Genomic DNA, 17,370 nt, shown 5'->3' with positions numbered 1-17,370 from the left:
TTCACATCACTCCTCCTGAAAGATTTCCTGTTCTCTATCTCCCCATGTCTCTCCCCAGCATTAGGAGGTTGTGTCCCACCATTTGCAAGATGCTGCTTTAAAAAAAAAAAACAACATCAATGAAACATCTTTTTAAAAAAAATGCTGAAGAGAACAGAAGGAAGTTCAGAAGGGGACACAGATAAGCAGGGGAAATTCTATTTCTACTAGTAATTACTACTATTACTACTACAGTTCTATTACTAGTGTTAAATTTAATATTCACTTAAAGACACCCAAACTGTACATAACAGAAATTCACAGTTTCCTACACAACCCTCTTTTTTACGTATTGAGACTTATTTTGCATGTTTTTACTTATTAAGTTCTGATTCAAGTCTAGAACACTGTTATCTACTACACCAAAAGAAGGGTCAGGTTAATTGAGGAGGGGGAAGTGGGAGTAAGATATGGGAGGTTGAGTTCAGCTTTGGACAAACTGAGGATGAGGTGCTGACTAGACCATTAACAAGAATGTTCCCCAGGATTAAGGTATGAGGCAGAGTCTTTAAAATAGGATATATAGGAAAAAAGAGAAATTAATTAAATCAGGACATGGTTTGAGTTATAAGTACTTTTAGAGAGGGAGATATATACTCATTGATGATTCCTTGAGAAGGTTCAAGTGCCTCCAGCAGAAAATGATTAAAAGTAATTTAATGCATTTTCTTGTATTGTTTTGTTTCCTCTTTCCCATTCTTCATTCCATTTGTTACAATCTTTCTTTACAACCTGACTAATGCCTAATGTGAAAGCATTTGCAGATACTATACTTGATTGTATGCTGCCATGGGGGGGGGGGAGAGAAAATTTGAAACTCAAGGAATTGTGGTAATGAATCTTGTAAACTAAAAGTAAAAAAATTCATAAAGAGCAAAAAAAAGTAATTTAATGTAGTTTGTCTATTTGGATAAGAACTAGTATCATTAAAGGTAAGGTCTGGGTAGATATTTTATGGGGAAAAGAATCAGGAATAATATTAATATAAAAAGAAAAAGGAAGAGTAAAAGAAGAAGAAAGAGGAGAAGGTGGAGGAGGAGGAGGAGGAGGAGAAGAAGAAGAAGAAGAAGAAGAAGAAGAAGAAGAAGAAGAAGAAGAAGAAGAAGAAGAAGAAGAAGAAGAAGAAGAAGAAGAAGAAGAAGAGAATGACTTACAGTTACCTGAGTAGGATTATTCTTATTTTACAGAAAGGAAACTGAATCAATAGAAAGTAAGCTTCTTGAGGGCAGAGACTTTGGGGGAGGGGAGTGTTGTCTTCATATCCCCCAGAGCCTAGCACAGTACCTTACACTTTAGTAGGTCTTCAGGCAATGTTTGTTGACTTGAAGGGGTAATAATCATAACAAATAATGATCATCAATAACATTTATGTGGTGCTTTAAGTTTGCAAAGCACTTGATGTACATTATCTCATTTGATTGTCACTATAGCCCTGCACTATCCTATCAGGACCATAAGAAGCACCACTATAAGTAGCTGCTAGTATCATCACCAGGGATGATACAGTATTAGAAGAAAGACACCTGTCCCATGTCTGTGCCCCAGGCTAGTTATAGCTCTCCTAATGTTGTGCTTGATCTCTCCTCCTTTCACAGGTCCATTTGTCTCCCTGTCATCTGCTCTCAGTGAGGATCATTCGGATGAGAAATGTCCGTCAGGCTGATGTGTGTGAGTATCACCTCAATAGACTTCTACCTCTCTGCAAGTCCAGATGGTCAGACCTGCCCTAGACCGGTCCTGGCTAGACAAAGGGCTAGGGATGCCTCCGTAGGTGTTGTACTTAATCTAGATTTCAGTGACTTTGAAGGTTCATGGTTTATTTCTGCCCCCATGTTCCCCCCGCCCCCAAAGGGAATGCCTGCCTCCAATGCTCCTGTTTCTAATTCACAGACTATTAGGGCTGAAGGGGATCTTAGAGGTCATTTAGTCCAATCCTTCCATCTTACAAATTTCAGAGAGAGTAAGTAGCAGCACCAGGATTTGAACTCAGGCTTCTAGGGGGCAAGTCTAGGACCCCTATATTACACCACGTTGTCTCTGAGTTTCCTCACTTTCTCTCTAGTTTCCACTCTCCCCACTATGCTATTTCCTGTTTTCTGCCACTAGCACCTGCACCTACAGAACCCTCCCATTCAAGAACATGAAATTCTCAGAGTGCTGAGGCCCATCCTAAGGCATTCCCATTTTGTGGCTTTCTGGAGGCAAGGTGTGGCTTCTAGACAGTACCACTCAGAGAAATCTGTGTGTTCCCAAGAACTCAGATCTTAACAAGGATTTCCTTCTGAGGAACCAATTCTTGGGAGCTCTCTAGGGTCAGTCAGTCAACTAGCATTTATTTGTTCATTTATTTATTTTTGGAGGCAATTGGGATTAAGTGACTTGCCCAGGGTCACACAGCTAGTAAATGTCTGAGTCTGGATTTGGACTCAGGTCCTCTTAACTCAAAAACTGGTGCTCTATCCACTGTGGTGCCATCTAGCTATCTCCCAACTAATATTTATTAAACCTATTATACACCAAGTTCTGTATTGAATGCTGGTAATACAAAGAAAGGCCAAAAAAAATCAGCCCCTGCTCTCAAGGAACTAACAGCCCAATGGAAGAGACTGTGAAAACAACCACGTACAAATAAGACATATGTGTGTGCGTATATATGTAGATATAGATGTATGTGCATGTGTATATGTATACATACATACACACAAAGTATGTATGTATATATAGACAGTGATCTATATGGCTATCTATAGCTATATAATCATATATACACACAACAAAATGGAAGTGATCTCAAAGGGAAGATGCTAAAATTAAAGATGATTGGGAGGGGCTTCTTGCAGAAGATTGCAGAAATTGCAGAAGACAACTCTAGTCCGGGCTTGAAGGAAGTCAGAGAAGCTAGGAGGCAGAGATGAAGAAATAGAGACTCCAGGCATGGGGAATGGCCATTGACAATGCTTGGGAGATGGAGTGTCTAGTTTAAGGAGTAGCAAAGGAGGACAATGCGCCAGATGTGAGAGGGATTGGGGGGGGGGGCAGAGAAAGGTGTAAGATGACTGGAAAGGTGTGTTTTGGGGGAGAGGGGCAGATCAGGTTATGAAGGGCTTTGAATGCCAAACAGAAGACTTTATATTTGATCATGAAGATGATAGGGAGTCATTGGAATTTATTGAATAGGAAGGTGATATGGTCAGATCTGTGATTGAGGAAGATGAATTGGACAGCTGAGTGGTGGGTGAATTGGAGTGAGGAGATACTTGGGGCAAGGAAACTGACTGGGCTATGGTAAGAGTCTAAGCATGAGGTGATGAGGGTTCGTGACAAAATGGCGACCGAGTCAGAGGAGAAAAGAGGATGCTTGAGAGCCGTGTTGTAGAGGTGGGAATGATAGGACTTGACCACTGATTGGATATGGGAGCTAAGAGGATTCCAGATGGGAACACATGCTGTACCCTCAGTCCTGAGTAAATATTCTTCTGTCACTGTGAATACCACTTATCAGGGTAGAGCACAATGAGATTTTGGTCTCTGTCCTAATGGAATAAATTAATAGTCATCACATTCTTGGGACCTCATATTAATTCTCTTTGAAAGAAGGAGTCTCCTGCCACTGGCTACCATGTTCCTAGATCATAGATCCCAGGGCCATCTCTCTTTTTGTGGGAGGGGAGAGAAGATGATTTTAAGGATGATGTGGGGATATGTGTGGTAGAGGAGGGGCAAGGCCATCTTCCTCCTTCACCACCTGCCTCAACTTTCCTTCTGCTTCATTAAGACATCTCAAGAGGATAAAAATCCCCGGCGACATCCCATGTGTTGTCCTCATCACCTCCTATTCTAAAGAGGAAATCCCTTGTATCAATGCCTGTGGGGAATGTGGATGTCACTATTCACAAGTGATCATCTAGGCCTGATCCCAGGTCAGCAACTGCACCCTAGAAGCTCCCAATCTTGGTGTCCTCACTCAGGAAAAAAAAATGAGGCCCTCTCCTCTTCCATTAGCGAATATTCACTAAGAATGACTGTGCTAGAATGATGGCCTTGGGATAAGGAAGACCTGGGTTCAAATCCAACCTCAGACACTTATTAAATGTGTGCCTTTGGGCAAGTCACTTACCTTCTCAAAATCTCAGTTTCCCTATCTGTAAGAAGATGGCATGGGACTAGATGACCTGTGATCTTAGAATCTTGGGGAAGGAGAAAATACTCTGTGATCCAGTGACATTGACCTCCTTGCATTTCCTCGAACTAGACACTCCATCTCCCATCTCCAGTTATTTTCACTTACTGCCTGGAATTCCATCCCTCCTCATCTCTGTCTCCTACATTCCCTGGTTTCCTTCAAGTCCCAGCTAAAATCCCACTTTGTTCAAGAAGCCTTTCTGAATCTCCCTTCAGGCTAGCGCCTTCCCTCCATTGCTTATCTCCACCCTATCTCGCTCTTTATTTGCACGTGGTTCTTTCCAGGGTTCTCCATTGGATTGTGAGCCCCTTGGGACCAGGATCTGTCTTATGCCTTTCTTTGTGTCCCAGGGCTGAGAACCTGTGCTTGTAAGGTAATAGATCCTTAATAAAGGCTGGGTGACTTATTCGACCGACTTAAGGACAAGAAACAATTAGTGAGCAGTGGGGCAATTATAGAACAATGGAAAACAAGAGACAATTCACTTTGGACTTCATACATCAAATGATAAGTGCTCTAAGAATTTCAGCAAGGGAGAAATCCATTGTTCAATTTTCTTTTTTTTTTTCATTGTTCAATTTTCAATGTGAGCATTGCCACCTCAGAAATCAGCAAACACTACTGATTAGGGCATGATTTGTCATTTCACTGATTGTCTAGACTTGAGAAAGTGGTAGAGAAAATATTAATACTGCAGATTAAATTTAAAAGTGTGTCGTGGGTATATTTTTCCCCCTAGAGAGCCGGATATTAAACATTGACCAGCATGCTAGTGGAGAAAGATTATGGTAGTAAGTTTCATCAGGGAAGAAAGGGGATTCAAGCCAGGGCTTGAAATGTGGGTAGAATTTGAATTAGTGAAGAGAAGCAGGGAAGGGCATTCTGGGACAGGATGTGTAATAAGCAAACTAGATAGGCAGGAATAAGCTTGTCATGTATAAAGGGTAATGAGAAAAGAGAGGACAAGATGGGGAGTTGTGAGATAAGGCTGAACACTGTTGAAAGTGTAAAGTAGGGATCAGATTATTGGAAAATCTCGAAGGCCAAGATGGAGAATTTGAATTTGATCATTAGGCAATAGGGACTTACTACAAGTTCATGGAGAGCGGAGATAAGCTGATGAAAGAAGTGCTTGATGGCAGTTTTGCCACAGTGTTCAGAATGAATTGGAGGGAGAAATTAGAGGGAGGGAAAACATTTCAAAGACTGGTGCAATAATCCAGACATGAGATGATGAAGGAGGAAGAACAGAGATGGTAGGAAGGGGGTTAAAACAAATGAACGAACAAAAAACATTGTGTCTCTGAGCACATCCTGAGGGTGAGGTTGCCTGAACCAGCATCAATGAAAGCTGTTATGGGCAAATTACAGGTTTAATCCATCTGTCAGGGGAGACAGGCATGAAAGGAATAGCATTTCAGGGAGGCTTGTGGTTAGCAGCATTAATTGGACATTGGTTTATAGGCCTGCCCCATCCCCTAAACAGCTCGTGGGGAGGCAACAGTTAAAATGAGTAATGTCAAAGTTATCCATCTCTCCATTGGAAAGCAGAAAGAAGACCATTGCTAGTTTATTCATTTGGTCAATAAACATTAAGTGTCTACTAGGTGACAGGCACTGATCAAAGACTTCACCCTTCCTCTTTTGCAGCTTCATTACTCTTTGGGAGACAGAATCATGGATTTATTATTGGGAGTGACCTTAAAGATCATATAATATAATTCCCTTGTTTTACAGACAAGAAAATTTGTGCCCAAAGAGGTAGAGAGACTTGTCCAAGGTCACCTAATTAGTAAATGTCAGAAGCACTATTTGAATCCCACCCTTTGGATTCATCTTAGGTTGCATGGTTCTTCCCATTGCATCAATCTGCATCCTGAGTCATATGCACCTGGTGGTAGTCTGTGACCTGGATTATCTTCCTTTATTCAAATGTGCTTGGGGCAGAACCCATTCTATGGCTAATCTACTTTTGGCACCTTTCTCCCTGGGGGTGAGACAGGGACAGTGAGGCTCCAAAAGACCTGAAATGTGAATACTTTAATCATCAAGCACCTGGGATATCATTTGTTGTGAGAATTCTGGGTATGAAAACTCTCTCCATGAAGATAGATACCACAGCCTTTACAGAGTTACCTGAGACTCAGAACTCAGGTAAGTTAAGTGATTTGCTTTGGGGATAACACAGCTAGTTAGTTTCAGAGGTAGAGTTTGAATCCAGGTCTTTTTAATTCCAAGTCCAGTACTATCCCCCATACAATGTCTTCCTGTCTTGGGGTATCAATATGCATCCAATGTATACTTCAAACTAGTGGTATCAAACTCAAATAAAAACAGATCCCTGATAGAATATATTGACTTAGAAAACCACAAATTAACATCATCTATGTTGTATTATATTTTTTAAACTTTGTTAAACATTTCTCAATTACATTTTAATCTGATTCAGATCATACTAGGAGTTTTGGGTGGTATAAGTTTGCTCTAAACTAGCAGTTATCAAAGTTGAAGAGTGTAAGTATTCCTTACACTTAAAAATTGAGGACTTCAAGAACTTTTGTTTACATGGGTTGTAGCTATTGACATTTAGCATATTAGATATTAAAACTGATAAGTTAAAAAATTTTTTTTGCTTCTTTTTGGAGGGGACAAGGCAGGGCAATTGGGCTTAAGTGACTTGTCCAAGGTCACACAGCTAGTAAGTGTTAAGTGTCTGAGGCTGGATTTGAACTCAGGTCCTCCTGACTCCAGGGCCAGTACCCTATTCACTGTGCCACCTAGCTGCCCCCAATTTTTAAATATTTTTAAAATATTTAATATTTTTTATTTAAAATATTTAAATTTTAAAATATTTAATATTTAAAATATTTTAATCCATTTTAAAATATTTTATCCATTTTAAAAAATATTAATCCATTAAAATAACAATAATAAACGCATTGTATGTTAACATAAATAACATTTTAATGAAAAATAATTATGTTTTCTCTAACAAAAATTTAGTGAGAAGAGTGGCATTGGTTTACATATTTTTGCAAATTTCTTTAATGCTTGCCTTAATATAAGACAGCTAGATTCTCATACCTGCTTCGACATTCAGTCTGTTATGATTTGTTGCTTTGATTGAAGTATATGAAGAAAATCCAATTTCTCATAGATATTATGTAATTGGAAAAAGAGAGTAGCATTTTAATAGGCAAATAACATTTTATTATTATGAATATGTTAAGGGGAACTAGCTGGAAAAGCCTACAGTCTGGAATACTCATCTTTCTGAGTTCAAATCTGACCTCAGACACCTATTAAATGTGTATCCTGAATAAGTCACTCAACCCTGTTTACCTCCCTTTCCTCATCTATAAAATGAACTGGAGAAGGGAATGGCAAACTGCTCCAGTATTTTTTTTTTTGCTGAGAAAACCTCAAAATGGGGTCACAAAGAGTCGAACATGAATAAAATGACTAAACAACAAAAATCATTACAAGAATAATTTTGACCTTGAGGATCCTCTGAAAGGGTCTCAGGGACTCCCAGGAGTACACAGGCAGTACTTTGAAAACTGCTGCTCTAAACTAACTGTTCTTAAGCGGAGGTCCAGGGACCCATGGAAAGATACCAGGGAAGGTTTATGAACTTGGATGGAAAAAATATATATCTTTACTCTTTCTAACCTTAGACCAAAACTTAACCTTTCCCTCAATTATTTAAAATAAGAAGGAGTCCATAAGCTTCACCAGATTACCAAAGGGGTCCATGACACAAGATAGGTTAAGCACACCTGCTTCAAACTCTATTAGGACTGTCTTTCCTCTCCTTCCAGACACACATAGTCACATATAAGGGTGAGGTTCACTCTTCAGTGACATTTCTACATTATTTTTCCTGAGATTCCCTAAAGATTCACTTTAAGGTCATCCAAGTGAAAATGTCACAGGTTACATTTTGTAGCTTGCCCCATGCTATGGATGGTTGTGGGGGAGTGGGGGGTGGAAAGTGACCATATCCGTATATTTTACTCACATGTGCCAGAGGGGAAGAATTACTTTGCAAGATCACAAGTGTCTAGAAATCTATTAGAGTCTTCTAGATTTGAGGCTATTCCTTAAACTTTCTTGCTGCTTCACCTAAAGAAAAAGCTAATGACTCTGCCTGTGAAAGCCTCCATCCCAAGGACATACAATTGAACCCCAATTGTGTCAACCAAAATGACTCCCTGTGAAGGTCTTTTTATAAAACTTGTTGTTCTCCAGTGTTTCATTCATGTCTGACTCTTAATGATCCCATTGGAGTCTTCTTGGCAAAGATACTAGAGTGGTTTGCCGTTTCCTTCTCCAGTTCGTTTTACAGATGAGGAAACTGAGGCAAACAGGGTGAAATGACTTGCCCAGGGTCACACAGCTAGGAAGTTTCTGAGGCCAGATTTGAAATCAGGAAGATGTTTTCCTCACTCTAGGCCCAGTTCCCACTGGATTGTACCACCTAGCTGCCCTTATAAAAGTACTGATCAACAGTTATTAAACACCACTGTACACCAGGTATTATACTCAGAGCTAGTGATGACAAAGACAATAAATAATGAAATAGGTCCTGCCATCAGAGCTTACAATCTATTCAGAAGAAACAGCATGGATATATATGTGTGTGTGTGTATACATATACACACACAAAAGAGATATAAGATCAAGATAGTTATATACGATACAAGATAGTTATACATAAAATAGATACAAGATCACTTGGTAGCTCATAGTGGATAGGACACTGGACCTGTAGCCAGGAAGATTTAAGTTCAAATATGACCTTAGACACATCCTAGCTGTGTGACCCTGGGCAAATTACTTAACTTCTGTCTGCTTCAGTGTCTTCAACTGTAAAATGGAGGTCATAATAGCACCTATATTCCAAAGTTGTTGTGATGATCAAATGGGATAATATTTGTAAAGCACTTAGCATAATACCTGGTATATAATAAGTGCTTAATAAATGCTTACTTGTTTCCTTCCTGCCTTCTGGGAAGGTGAGAAAGTACCAAAACATGGGAAGAGGGACAAGGTGAAAAACCAGGCTTCATGTAAAAGGTAGTGCCTGAGCTGAGCTACAAAAGATATAGGGATTCCAAGATGGGGAGGTGAGGAAGGCATGGGTGATGGCCAGTGCAAAAGCATGGAGATGGGAGATAGAGCCTTGTGAAGGTGATACAGTGAGAAGGCCACTTTGACAGAACCGCAGTGGGTGTAAAGGGGAGTAATGTGTAGTAATACCAGAAAGGTAGATTGGACCAAGGGCTTTAAAATGACAGAGGAGTTTCTATTTTATACTGAGAGATCTTGAGGACAACTCACATTCAAATGAAATCACCATGTTCAGGTCTGAGTCAGACCCAGCAGCCACCTAGTGACTTGTTTGACTTCTTCCTGGGGAAAATCATTCTTGAGTCAAGTGTGAAAGGAGTTGCCTCTGCCTCTGACTTTAATGTACAATTGCTCAATCACTTCCCACCACCCACTTCCAAGAAAGAAAGCTCACCTTGATGACCTAGCCCTCACATAGTCACCCTCTGAGAAAAAAGATTTGCAAACTGAGGATGCCTTAGTGTACCACCCTCTTTCAAGTTGAAGTCATTCCTGTTTGGCATTCCATTGCTTATCTTCTATCATCTTCCTCCTCATCACCATCGATGTCTATTCACAGAATTTCAGATTATAAATTTAGAGTTGGGAGGGGCCTCAGAGGTCATCTAGTACAATTCATCCATTTTTAAAGATGAAAGAATCTAAGCCAAGAGAGGTAAACAAAACTTTGTCCAAAGTCACTGAAGTGTCAAGTAGCAGAATCATGATCTGAACCCTGGTCTTCTGACTCCAAATATGTCACTGTTTTTATTGAACCACAAAATGTCAGAGGTAGAAAAGACCATGGAAGTCATCCAATCCGACCTGTACTTAAACAAGAATATATTATACACTTATAGTAGTGTATTATATAATTATAGTATATTATATACTTATATAGTATATTATATACTTACATATAGTAAATTTTATACTTATAATACCCTTATAATGTATTATAGTGTTTTATATCCCCAGAACTCAGCACAGTGCCTAGGAGATGTTTTTGTTCAGTTGTTTCAGTCATGTCCAACTCTTCATGACCCCCTCTTGGGGTTTTCTTGGCAAAGATACTGGAGTTGTTTGTCCTTTCTTACTCCAGCTTGTTTTATAGATGAGGAAATCAAGAAAAGCGGGGTTAAGTGACTTGCCCAAGGTCACACATTTAATAAATGTCTGATGTTGGATTTGAACTCAGGTCTTCCTGATTACAAGCCCAGTGATCCCACTGTAACACCTAGTTATCCACCTAGCATATAGCAGAGGCTTAATAAATGTTTATTGACTGACTCAGGACCCTTACCATTGACTTAACTGTTCCTTTTCTCGTGATCAAGGCATTTATAACAGGCTCTACCCCAGGCAAAATTCATGGCTCTATACTGAGGCTAATCCCAGACTCTTGGCCATCTCTCTTTGCTTCTTAGAACCAAAGAAGGCCTAAACATTTCTTCAAATCTGTGTTACCATTTCTGTGAACGAGGCTGCAACACCTGACTCTTATCAATTCCTACTGAGGGCTTTTGCTTCAGGGGTGTGGGTGGGGTGTGGGAGTGGTGCTAGTGATTGGAACTATAATTTGATTAATGTGGGGTTATCCCAAAGATGAAGTTCTCTACTGATGCACATCAGACACTATTCTGAAAGTTACAGTTTTAGAGAGTCTCCAGGATACTGATTGGTCAAGTGATTTGCCCAATGCTACGCAACCAGGTGAGATCTGACAGGTCTTCCTGAATCCGAGATCAGCTCTCTATCCATATCATGTATAGGTGATCTTGCACATCCTATAGATAATATTTTCCCTAACCCCACCCCCCACCCCCTGCCCTGAAAACCAAAACACTTTTTGTTTTGGTCCAAGTATTTCTGAGGTCTGGGAATTAGCATTTGTAGATACGTGATCTAGGGGGAAGGATTTTTAATTATCAAAACCTCAGCTGCCACTTTTAACAATACCTACCACCCAGGATTATTGTGAGGATCATATGTGATAACATTTGTAATGTGCTTTACAAACCTTGAGAAGTGGAGTGGCTGGGTGGTGCAGCGAGTAAAGCACCAGCCCTGGAGTCAGGAGGACCTGAGTTTAAATGTGACCTCAGACACTTAACACTTACTAGCTGTGTGACTTTGGGCAAGTCACTTAACCCCAATTGCCCTCAAAAAAAAAAAGCAAACCTTGAGAGGCTATACAAATGGTAGCTATTACCGTATTACTATACTTCTCAGTCTAGATCACTATTTTCTCATCCATGTACCACCTTGCTTCCATTTCCAGTCCAGGCTCTGGATTTTTTTCCAAATTCCTCCAGTCATTAAAAGAAATAAAGTTTTTTTTTTAGATTTGTTTTTTGCTTTATTTTGGAGGGGATAATGCAGAGCAATTGGGATTAAGTGACTTGCCCAAGGTCACACGCTAGTAAGTGTTAAGTATCTGAGGTCAAATTTGAACTCAGGTCCTCCTGACTCCATGGCTGTGCTCTATTCACTGTGCTACCTAGCCACCCTGAAATGAAGTCTTATTAGTCAAGATGTAGAGATCTTATCCTCAAATTCAGGCCAAATTGCACATTGTTGTTCTAGAGTAAGCAAAGATTTGTTCCAGATTTTGGAAACTTATTTCACCAAAGAATCAAGTGTATTGTACAGGGTACAATTGTACAAGGGTATTGTATCTATTAATAACACTAAATGAGTCTTCAGGTCTTAGACATAACATTGGAGAAATAAAGTTGGAACTCATGTCCAAAAAACTCCTTAGCCATTTCAAAAGAAAGTCAGTCAGGCAAAAAGTATTTCTTTATGCAAAGTCCAAGGGTTACTAAGAAAGACAAAAACAGTCCCTACCCTCAAGAAGCTTCCATTCTACAGGGAGAAATACGTGAAGAGTCACTAAGTCCCAGAAGTTTGCCAAGAAGACCTGCGGCTGAGCGGGGTGTCTCTGTCTGCATGTGCAGTCTCACCTGTTTAGGGCGTTTGAGAGAGATCACAATGGAAGGCTGAGGGAACCGCTTGTCTTGGACCAGCCTACTTGGGATTCTGGGTTTTTTTCCCCTTTCTGATCTCTCTCCATCTCCTTCTCCTCCCCGCCATGTCTTCCTCGGGCAGTGAGTCTGACAGACTGTTTTGTAAGTCTCTGGCTCCCAACAGCCTCCCATGAGAAGCCAAGAACAAGGACTATCTCCAATTGCCACAACCCAGAGTGGAATGAAACTTTCAACTTCCTGATCCAATGCCAGATTAAGGTAAGATCCAGGAGACCACAGCTGTCTAACCAGTCTTTCTGCTACTTTTTTTTTTGCAGGTAGGAAAGTAGGGTAATTGGGGTTAAGTGACTTGCCCAAGGTCACACAGCTAGTAAGTGTTAAGTGTCTGAGGTCAGATTTGAACTCAGGTCCTCCTGACTCCCTTTCTGCTACTTTTAAGTCTCTGTGTTCACTTATTTGTCCCTGTACTTCTGCCTGTCTTAAGTTGTTTCTTGGCCATTTCTAAAGGTGACTCTAGTAGTCTTGACAGAGAAACCATTTAGCATAGTAGAAAGGGTGTGAGGTTTTTTTTGTTGCTGTTTGTCCTTCGTTCTTGCAGAGGACCCTGACATCAGGGAGGTGATGCCATGACATGCAAGTGGAAAGGAATGAGGTTGTTGTTCAGTCATTTATCTTCAACTCTTCATGACCCCCTTTGGGGTTTTCTTGGCAAAGATACTGGAGTGGCTTGGTTTTCCTTCTCCAGCTCATTTTAAAGATGAGAAAACTGAGACAAAGTTAAGTGACTTGCCCAAGGCCACACAGCTGGTAAGTGTCTGAAACCAGATTTGAAGTCAGATCTTCCTGACTCCAGTCCTTGTGCCACTTAGTTCCCTAGGCAGAGGATTTGGATTTAAATCTTAGCTCTCTTACTACCTATGTGATTTTGTGCAAATAAATCACTTATCCTCTCTGGGATTCCATTTCTTTATCTATAAGATGAAGAGGTTAGATGATTTCTGAGGTTCCTTCTAACTCTAAGTTTTGTGAGGTAGTTTTGGGTAGTGAATAGAATGTTAAACTCAGTCAAGAAGACCTCAGTTCAAATCCTGCCTTAGATACTTACTAGCTATTTGACCCTGGACATGTAAGCTACTTAAGCTCTCCAGTCCTCAATTTCTTCATCTGTGAAATAAGGAAGTGACTTACCGGTTCTCTTCCAGCTCTAAACCTACAAGCCTTTGACATGACAGTGACAGATGATAGGTTGGTGGACAAGGTAGGCTAGATGTTTCCCTGAGGCAAAAATGAGATGCAATGAGGGGAGTTACCATTTTTCTGTACAACAAATCTAAAGCTATTCTGTTTCTAACACAAAGACTAAGTTCTAGATCAAGATTTCTTAACCTAGGGTCCATGTACTCTCATGGAGTTCAAGGATAGATTACAGAGGGGTCCATGAACTTGAATGGGGGGGAAGGAAATCTTGTCTCCATTTTCACTAACCTTTGGTTTCCTTTGTGATTCTATGTGTTTTATTTTATTAAATTTTATTTAAAAAAAAACATGGTGAGAAAGGCTTCACAGGCTTCACTAGACTGGCAAATGGATTATGACACAACAATGATTAAAAACTCCTGCTATAGACTGATGTGACCAAAGGTTATCTTTTTTTTTTTTATCTCAAGGACTATGGGAAGATCAGTTTACTCTAGAAGCCACCAAAGCATCCAGGGAGGGTCAAATAGTTTCATTCAGAGTAGGACCCCCAGATCTACATCACAGAGAGCCAAGATGGAGGAATAAAAAGAGACTATACAGTCCAATTCCTCTCCATTCCCCTTCTCCCCCTCACTACTACTCCAACAAAGGTCAGAAAAGCACCAGGCCAAGTCCTGATTAGGAAATCCAAGGAAAAAAAGTCACAGTCATTATTCAGCCTAAGTTGGCACAGGGAGATTCTGGAGGTCTTCAGACAATGGGACCAACTCTACCCAGGAAAGGGACAACGTGGGGGCTTACAGTGCAGGACTTGATGGGGCCTGGAGCTATCCACTAGGAGAAGAAGAATTAATGGATTCAACATGAAGAGGATTTGACCTAGTGCTGGGAACAGGAATAAGTGCCAACTGGCAATTCTGTTGAGTAACAATTAATTAGAGATTAAATAGCTTAATTCTAAAGAATGGATGAATTGAAAAGGAAATCACAGAAACAATAAATACATTCATTAAAGATAATGATGACAATGAGAAAACATGCCACAATTTTTGGTATTCAATCAAAGGAGTCCTCAGGGGAAAATTTTTAACTCACTATAAACTTTCATCAATAATAAAGAGAAAACATAGATCAATGATTTGAGCACACAACTAAAAATGCTAGAAAACCAACAAAAAATTTAAAACCTAATTAAAAGTCAAAATACAAATTTTAAAAATCATATAAGGAATTGGAAATTTAATTGTTGCATTAATAAGTAAAAGTAGGAACTATTAAAAAAAAGATAAACCATTACTTAATTTGATTTTTTAAAAGAAAGAGGAAAAATAAATCACCAAAATAAAAACTGGAAAAGGTGAATTCACAACAAATGAAGAAGTAAAGAAAATTACTAGAAATGATTTTGCCCAATTACATGCCAATAAAATTGATACATGAAATGGATGAACACAAAAACTTAAATGCTCAGATTGGTAATAACAATAAATATCAAGCTAATAAACATTTTAAAGTGTCAGTTTTAATTTCTAATACAGTAAATATGAATAGATATGACCCATATAAGCAATATCAGAAAAAGAATTTGAACAAACCATAAATTAGCTCCTGGAAATGAGCAACCGAGATTTGACAGATTTACATGTGAATTTTATCAAGCATTTAAGAAAAATTAGTTCCACATTAGTAAGCCAAAAAAATCAAGACAAACAAAGGGGAAAAAAAATTTGCTTCAATCTGTACACTAAGTTTGTCAGTTCTCTATCTGAAGGGCAACAGCATTAATCTCCTGCTTCTGATCATTTCACTTTACGTCAGTTCATATAGATAGATATTCCTAGGTGTTTCTGAAACCATCTCCATCATTTTTTGCTACTGCATGTAATCTGTTGCAACAGGTTGTTTTGGTTGAATTTTATGAAGAAAACCTAGCCTTATACAGATATGTTATTGGAAAAAGGGAGGAATATTTCAATAGGCAAATGACTTCATATTGTGAAGGGTGAAAGCTGAAATATCTGAAGAAACAAAGGTTCAAGCTTCTGAACATATCATTTTATTAAGCAATGCATTCCAGTTGTATAACAAATCAGCTTGCACCAGACCCCAAATATGGGGAGAAACATTTTTATGCACAAAAGAAAATAATTAATAGGATATAAAACAGAATACAAGATTAGACAATCTGATGTCTAGTTAGAGGAAAAATTAGGGGTTTCCCAAGTTGGGAGGGAGAGAGTAAACAGGTGCAATTCCCCTGAAATAAAAAAAGAGGTGTCACTCCACCCCCATGCCCCAACTGTCTGTATTCAATCAAAGGAAGAGGGAAACAATAACTTATTGACAGTATGGGGCCAGTTTTCAGATAAGATATATGGGTTGCTTGAGAAAACTCCTTGCATCAATCTTTGGATCTGACTAGGTTTCTACTCAGCATACCCTAGGTCCTTACTTAAGAGTCTCTAAGAAACAGGCAGATGTGATCCAGCTTCCCAACCATGCAGGTCTAGGTTCAAACAATGCAATAAAGTTTTCTCACAATTCCCATAATTGAATAAAGTTTTCTTACAAGACAGAAATTGGACTCAACCCAAAACTGAATAGGAAGGGAATCGAGCTAGTTCCAGAACTGAGTCACAAGACAGAATCAGTGTGTTTCACTCAATTCCCACAATTCTTATATTAGATATTGTATTTCTTGCTTCTCAATGGGTTGGGGAGGCATGGAAAAAGGGAGAGAATTTGGAGCTTATAATAAAAATGAAAGAAAATTAAAAGAAATAGGACAGGTTTTAGACATAGAGCTACTTAAAACAGGTGTTCAACTTACAAAACATTTACACTGTGATCTCATCAATACAGTGCTAAGGGATAGTTAGCCAAAGGAGTTTGAAGACCTATCAAATTTTGCTAGGTGCAAAGTTTTCTGGAAACCCTTCTCTCTCTCTGTCTCTCTGTCTCTCTGTCTCTGTCTCTGTCTCTGTCTCTGTCTCTCTCTCTCTCTCTCTGTCTCTCTCTCTCTCTCTCTCTCTGTCTCTCTCTCTCTGTCTCTCTCTCTCTCTGTCTCTCTCTCTCTCTGTTTCTGCCTCTCTATACCTCTATCTCTATGCCTCTGTTGTCTCTCTGTCTCTTTCTGTCTTTCTCTGTATTTCTGTCTCTGTCTGTCTGTCTGTCTCTCCTCTCTTTCAGCACCAAAACCACGGTTTCCTCTCCTCTGGGCCTCCCAGTGAAGGGATTGTACCTAGATCTTGGGGCCATGAAACCTGTTACATTCCTTCCCTGGGTGGGCATCTTGACTGATTGCCATTCCCATCCTGATCCTCCCACATCCCACTCTCTGCCAGAGGAAGTGGTTCTTTGAAATGGGACCAGTTTAGGTTGATATCATAACAAATATCATGGGAGCTCATGGGACTGTGTTCCCAGCCCCACCTCTTCCCCAAGTTCTGACAAAGTCTGACTGGACATCTGAGGAGGAGGCAGCCACTGAGTGAGAAGCCCTGGAGCAGAGGAGTAACCAGGCCCCAAGGGACTGATAAGAAGAGGGAGGAAGCATTTCCCTTTTTTATACTAGGCTCTCTCAGGAGGGACTTCTGTGTCAACCATACCATGCCCACACCCATTCTCATCCACAAATCCCTGGGTCCTCTCCTAGCAGTCATGTAATACAGTAGAAACTCTTGACTCTGCCACTTACTATCAGTGTGACCTTGGATAAGTCATTTAACTCCTCTAGGCCTCAGTTTCCTCATCTGTAAAATCATAGGAGAACAGACTAAGAGCTGGAAGGAAACTTAGAGGTCATATAGTCCACCCCCCCTCATTTTACAGATGAAGAAACTGAAG

The 17,370-nt window shown here is 39.8% G+C and overlaps 1 protein-coding gene across 1 annotated transcript in view; it reads left to right on the top strand.

Moving 5' to 3' along the window:
- The window catches only part of PLA2G4E (phospholipase A2 group IVE), a 69,018-nt gene that overhangs the window by 9,213 nt on the left and 42,435 nt on the right, over positions 1-17,370 (top strand). Inside the window, exons 2-3 of the mRNA XM_069105819.1 lie at positions 1,635-1,707; positions 12,446-12,582. Of these exons, the coding sequence (XP_068961920.1) occupies positions 1,635-1,707; positions 12,446-12,582 (210 nt within the window). The remainder of the gene's footprint in view (positions 1-1,634; positions 1,708-12,445; positions 12,583-17,370) is intronic.

This window comes from Petaurus breviceps, unplaced genomic scaffold (genome assembly GCF_028583685.1).
Source record: "Petaurus breviceps papuanus isolate PSGF00001 unplaced genomic scaffold, PetGlider_PUasm1.0 77, whole genome shotgun sequence".
NCBI lineage: Eukaryota > Metazoa > Chordata > Mammalia > Diprotodontia > Petauridae > Petaurus > Petaurus breviceps.
This window is presented reverse-complemented; position numbering and strand designations above follow the sequence as displayed.